This window comes from Diospyros lotus, chromosome 11 (genome assembly GCF_014633365.1).
Source record: "Diospyros lotus cultivar Yz01 chromosome 11, ASM1463336v1, whole genome shotgun sequence".
Lineage (NCBI taxonomy): Eukaryota > Viridiplantae > Streptophyta > Magnoliopsida > Ericales > Ebenaceae > Diospyros > Diospyros lotus.
The window spans coordinates 11,659,321-11,666,012 of NC_068348.1; the positions used below are offsets into that span (position 1 = coordinate 11,659,321).

Here is a 6,692-nt window from a genome sequence, read left to right on the forward strand (position 1 = left end):
TGTTGCAATCATTCCCGCTAGTCATCATGTCCAAACTCTCCAACCCCACCGCACAGGCATGTGATCACTCCTCGATCACACATGATGACCTACATCAACTAGCCACAAGCGTCATGGTGCATGATAAATGGAAATAACATGTTTGCCATGGAAACACATGATATGCAAGCCACAAACCATACAAAATGAAACTACAAATGGCTGGGATTAAGAAAGTATATGTAGGAACCACTCACCTTGTTGTTTTACTTGTAGCACTATTGTTCACATTTGCGGGGGCTTGTTTTTCTACAATAAACATGAATTTTGTAAAGGGTGTACCCTATTTCTTTCCATAAACCTCATTTATTTTATTTTTCTCTATTTTTTGGTATTTTTTTAGAATTTTTGAACTTACCACGCACCTACACAACCCCTTGGAAGGGGTCTCACGTGCCTTTACACGTAGCCTGGTTTGGTGCGTGTATCACACGCACCGGTTGTCTTATCTGGCGACAGTGACACGAACTCAGCTGGCCTTCGATTTTTTGGTTGTTTCAACTCCGTTTCACTCCCCGTTCGTTCCTACACCTTCCTCTTTCTCTCTTCTAGCCAAATATAGCCTTAAACCACCCGTTCCTAGCCATTTTTTGGCAGCTTCAACCCAGGTTCTTACAAAACTCAAAAATCTGATGAAGCTTCGTTTCTCCCTCATTTCTTCACCAAATTCACTCTTTCCTTTTGCAGAATCTTCCTTTTACTCTCAAGAACTTAATCTTAACTTTTAATCCCCTTAAATCAGCCTAGTTTTGGCTCAAATCTCATCGGTATGCTTTGAGTGTTAACTCATGGCCTATTTATAGACATCTTCGACCAATCTTCTTCTTCCACCTACTCAATTAGGTGTTGCTTTGTTTTTAGAGCCTCATCATAACCCCAAATAGAAAATTTGGCTAGTTTGCTCCTTCAACAAGTTCATTACGGATTTTTAAAAATTACACTTTGGCCCAAAACTTTACACTTTCGCACTTTGACCCATGTATCTTTTAAGGCCTTGGCTACTCTTGAACCTCATTATTTTGATCCCCAAACGCACTTAGGAAGAGGCTTCTTGCATTTTTTATCGGCCCCTAAGAAGGTTTCCAATACTTTTGGTAAATTAAATTTTCTCCCAAACCTTTTAAAAATTGCATTTTTTTCTTCCGAGCTTTCATGATCCTTTGAAATATTCTATTTCTTCAAATGTATAAGTTTTACAAAAAATCTGAGTTTTACAACACCATTGTGAGGCCCAAAGACTGATCGAACTCCTATTAAATCTTGTATGACTTATGGGTCAACTTTTAAAGTTGGATCATTTTAACCTTTGTAATAATATTCACCGTAAGAATTAAAATTGATTATAACTTAGCTAATGATTATAATTAAACGAAGAGCAAACCATAAATTATTTGTCTCCATCAAACTCTTCTATGAAAAATTATAAATCAAATCGGACAAAATAGTCTATGTCAAATTTAACAATTTTAATTAAGATGATCATCAGCATGCTCCTTTGCTCCAACGGCATCCTCTAAAATAATGGTGGAGTAAGGCATCCCCAGGTGTTCCCTGTTGAGCTAATTATCAAAATAAATATAAACTTTTCCCTGTTGAGTTATTAGTCCTTCCTTCTTGTTGTCTAACTTTGATGTCTTCTCATGCAGCGTGTATGTGTGTGTGTGTGTCTTTATTTATATATATATATATATATATATTGTATGGTCACGCAAATGAATGAGGCTATATACGTACGTATAGGAGGAACTTGACCCACTCAAAATATGCTGTAAATTATTAATTATTTATGATCATTCTCCCATAATGGAGTCCCAAATTACGAACAGAGTTTTGGTTTCTATTTTTTAATATGAACAAACAGTTCACCATCCTTTTCTCCCTGTGTACTTTATATGACTAAGATAAAGTTTTATGCTGGAACTATCACAGCCCCACTACTGGATTGGGTTAATGACATGGCACCACCTATTAATGTGTCAGAGTGTAAATTAAATTTAATTTTAAAAAGATTATTTTTTTATAATTATAAAAAATTAATTTCAATACTTCTTTGCTCTCTCCTGTTTTAGTTCTCTGTGTCTCCTCAACTCTCCCTCTTATGCTCACCACCATTTCTCTCTCTTTAGCTATGTCACCATTTCTCTCTCTTCAACTATGTCAACTTAAGTAGTGTCTCCTCAACTCTCTTTATCTTCTTAACTACGTCTCATCAGTTTCCCCTTTCTCTCCGATCAACTCCATTATCTCCTTGGTTCTCTCCCTCTTTGGCTATCTCCTCAACTTTCTCACCAACACCGTTCATCGCCTCTTCCTCTCTTTCTAGCCACCATCTCCTCATATCCCTCCCTAATCGTCTTCTCTTCCTCTCTCTGCAGAACTTTCCCTTCCTTTCATTTCCCTCTTCCTCGCACGAGATTCAATCACCATCATTGGTAAATAAATATAATTTGGTATGCTTACAACAACTACATCACAAGCCCTTATCCCACTAATGAGATCATCTATAAGAATTTTATCTCTCCATGGCCATATCCATTTGGTCTAGTTAATATAAAAGTAAAATAAAATAAAATAGTAAGGACTTCCATACAAGGTAAAAAGCTGAGGAAAAGCTAGAGTTGACCGAAGAGAAAGGAGGAACTGAGGAAATGTAGAGGAAACACAGTCAGAGAGAGAAAGGGAGTTGGGGAAACGCTGTCAAAGCTGAGGAGACATAGCCAGAGAAAAATAGAGAGCTAAAAAGACGTAGAGGAGACAAAGTCTGAGAAAGAAAGGGAGTTGAGGAGATGTCATTAGAGCTAAGGACACATAGCCAAAGAGAGAGGGAGTTGAGGGTGAAGAAGGACGCCAACATTTGGTGTATCAATGCAATAAGTTTTTAATTTTCAATTTTTTTTTGAAAACAAACATAAAATGTAGCTGAAGATAAAGCACAAGATCGCCTTGCAAGACTCAATTTCCAAACGACCATATGCATAATATCGAAACCACACCATCGAGTGTCGAGGGATATACCTTATGTCGGATATTCAAATCTGGTGAAGAGGCTCAAATCTCCTCCGATGGCAGCAACTCTTACCTCCAGTAGCTCCCGAACAACTCTATTGGGCAGTCCCCTACTACCCCGAACAACAAACTAGATGACCAATAAGTCTCCTAAAATTACAGAAGACCTAGTCAATCTACGCTCCTAATGTGGATGAAGCCCGCAATGAGACCTATGTCCTAGCCAAGTCTACTGTGGGTGATTAAGTTATATTTTGGGTTCAAAGAGAATAGATTTGTCAATCCATTATACACTCTATATGGATTGGGTTGCTACAATAGCAAAAAAGAAAAAAAGGAGCAAAGTCAGAAATGGAATAGGGTTTAGAGGCTCTAAAGGAGGAATAAAGCTCTAATCAAACTATCATTAATCATTAGTATCTCATACTAATCAAATGTAGTAGCTATGTGCTAGTCTGTAATTGATTTAATTATAGCCGTATTTTGAGAAATCTAAGCACTAGGAATAATCTTTAAGAAATCCTTAACCTTGAAAATCTTTATCACATATTCTTAATACTTAAGAGTAAGATTATCATTAGGAAATCTAAGAGTTCATTCATAAGATCGATTCAATATGTATGAATAAAAATATGATCTTAAAATATGAAAATATATTTTATTATATTTATAATATTTACATCATTAGTCCCTTAATTACAATCGCTAGATGTCATCTAAATCTCACATTAGAATACTATAACACTAATAAAGGATATGCTAGAATTGATCGGAAATGCTATTGGATTTGAGGAGATGCAGTCGTAATTGACTAGAGAAAGAGAGAAGGAGAGCTGAGGAGATGTTGAGAACTAGAGAGGGAGGGAGCACCAAAGTTTTGAAATTAATTTCTTACCTTTATAAAAAAATTAAATTGACCGTGGAGCATAAAATTTTTCATGACTAAATTTTTTATGCTCTTTTATAATTATAAACACATCAAGCGATTGCCGGGCCGGCGGCCTTCAGTCAGGTCATGAAATAGAAGGAAGGACCAACACTTTTCCCATTCCAACTATATGACTAAATTTTTTATGCCCTTTTATAAACACATCACGTGATTATAAAGTAATATATGATCTAATCAAACACATGCAGTTCATAACTACAAAACTTTTCACAGGATATCATTTTTCTTATAAATAGGACCAGCAAGCTCAGATCACAAAAGACATCAGAAAGCTAGCTACCAAGGACAATTGATTTGGAGGGCTCTAATTAATACGCTGTGATAACATGGAGTTGTTCTTTGTTTTGCTCTCTCTCTGTCTGTTCTTCATCCTAAAGGCCTGCCTCAATAATGTCCTGCTGGGTTTCCCAAATCGCAGATTTAGAAAGCTTCCACCAGGGCCGAGAGGCTTGCCATTGATCGGAAACCTTCTGATGATCGGCGACAGACCTCACGAGTCCCTTCCCAAGCTGGCCAAGATCCACGGTCCTCTCATGACAGTGAAACTCGGCTTCGCCACCACTGTGGTGGCTTCTTCTGCCGAGATGGCAAAAGAAATTTTCCAAAAGAATGATCGGGCATGCATGGGCAGGGCCATCCCAGATGCCGTCACTGCAGAAACCGATCACCACTTGTCCTTGGTTTGGTCGTCAGGAGGCCCTCACTGGACAAATTTGAGAAAGCTATGCAACACCCAACTTTTCACGGCCCAAAGATTGGATCAGCTGCAGCATCTGCGACATCAAATTATGGATAATATGGTTAGCCACGTGGCGGAAGCGAGAGACGCCAAAGAAGGCATTTTCGTGGGGAGGCTGGTGTTCGGCACGTCGTTGAACTTGCTGTCGAACACCATGTTCTCGGGGGCTATGCTGGATGCGAAATCGGATGCCATGAAAGAGCTGAAGGTGTTGATGGCGAGGATAATGGAGCTTGCGGGAAGGCCCAATCTGGCAGACTGTTTTCCTTTCCTGAGCCGGTTTGATCCGCAGGGAATAAGGAGGGAGATTAAGGTGTCCTACGATCGTTTGCATGAATTGCTTGAGGACATGATTGATCAACGGATGAAGCGAAGAGCATCTGGTTCGCCTAGATGCGGGGATTTCTTGGATGTTCTCTTTGATCATAGTGAAAAGCATGGCGATGAATTTGACCGCCGGAATATAAATATTCTCCTCTCGGTACGTATATATTTATAATCTCTCTACTAAGCATGAGCCAAATTAAATGACAATAATTCATGGAAAATGAGTAAACATATATTCTGGGCTGATTAGTTTTATTAATATATGAAAAATAGAACTTAGCTCTTTAACAGTTGATATATCTTCTATATGTAATTAATCACTCCTCCATTATGTTATTGCATGCATGAATGACAGGATTTGTTCATTGGCGGCACTGATACCACCAGTACCACAATAGAATGGGCAATGACAGAGCTTCTCCGCAACCCAACCATCATGGCCAAGGCAAAGACAGAACTAGCCCTAACCATCGGATCAAAAAGAAGCGTCCAAGAACAAGACCTTCCCAAACTTCCATACCTGGACGCAATCATCAAAGAGACAATGAGGCTCCACCCCACAGCTCCTCTTCTCCTTCCTCATCGAGCAGAGACAGAGGTTGAGGTTTGTGGGTACACCATTCCCAAGCACACCCAAATCCTCGTGAACGCGTGGTCTATGGCACAAGACGCTTCATATTGGGTCCAGCCAAAAAACTTTACTCCAGAAAGGTTTTTAAGTTCAGAAGTTGATTTCGTAGGCAAGAACTTTGCATTTATACCATTTGGTGCGGGACGAAGGATTTGCCCAGGCTTGGGCCTTGGCATAAGAATGCTCAAATTAGTGTTGGCTAATCTGCTTTACCATTTTGATTGGAAGCTACCTAATGGAATGTTGCCCCAGGAGCTGGACATGCAAGATAAGTTTGGGGTTACCCTTCAGAAGGCTATTCCACTTGTTGCCATTCCAGTGGCTGTGGCTGCTGCAATCCCTTGAAGAGTGAAAAATAAAAGATAACTGGAAGAATTCTGTACTTAAGAGAATAATTGGGATATAAATCTGTCTGCATGCATGGCCTGTGATCTGTAGTATAGAATGAAGGAACACACACACACACACAGAGAGACACATGTAATAAAATCAAATAAATCGCATGTAGCACACTATAAAACAATATATGCATGGCATGTATGTGTTCATTATATATATGTTCTGATATTTTGATGTAATTGTAATATGTATTTTGATCATATATATGAACTATTTTGATCATATATGAACTAATTAATTATTTTGAGTTCAATAAATGGCTAAAACTATGAAGATCACACAAATATGATAGTTGAAAAATGTTTGCAGATGATGATCGTTGAGTCATTTTCTTAATAATGATAATGAGATTACTATAATTCATGTAAGCGACCCTACATAGTGGGATAAAGGCTGAATATATTATTATTGTTGTTGTTGTTGTTGTTGTTGTTGTGATATTAATGTTATTTGAGGATCAAAATAATAATATGAAATGGTAAAACTTTGATAATTTGAGGTAAATTTAAAATACTTCGAAACCAAATAAAAAGAAGAAAAAATTATGAAAAATAACCAAATAAATATGCAAGCTTTCATTTTTGTATTTTATAAAATTTTCT

The 6,692-nt window shown here is 37.9% G+C and overlaps 1 protein-coding gene across 1 annotated transcript; it reads left to right on the forward strand.

Annotated features, from left to right (window-relative positions):
- The first annotated feature begins 4,214 nt into the window (after positions 1-4,214).
- On the forward strand, positions 4,215-6,332 carry LOC127813482 (geraniol 8-hydroxylase-like). The gene is made up of 2 exons (XM_052354453.1): positions 4,215-5,214; positions 5,416-6,332. Exons 1-2 carry the CDS (start codon positions 4,321-4,323, stop codon positions 6,034-6,036), a joined length of 1,515 nt encoding a protein of 504 aa, XP_052210413.1. The 5' UTR covers positions 4,215-4,320; the 3' UTR covers positions 6,037-6,332.
- Positions 6,333-6,692: the final 360 nt, after the last annotated feature.

Excerpts from the sequence above, each read along its gene's own strand:
- LOC127813482 (XM_052354453.1), top strand. The coding sequence starts at position 4,321 with ATGGAGTTGTTCTTTGTTTTGCTCTCTCTCTGTCTGTTCTTCATCCTA. Across the intron at positions 5,215-5,415 it reads ATATAAATATTCTCCTCTCG|GATTTGTTCATTGGCGGCAC; the intron begins GTACGTATATAT and ends CATGAATGACAG.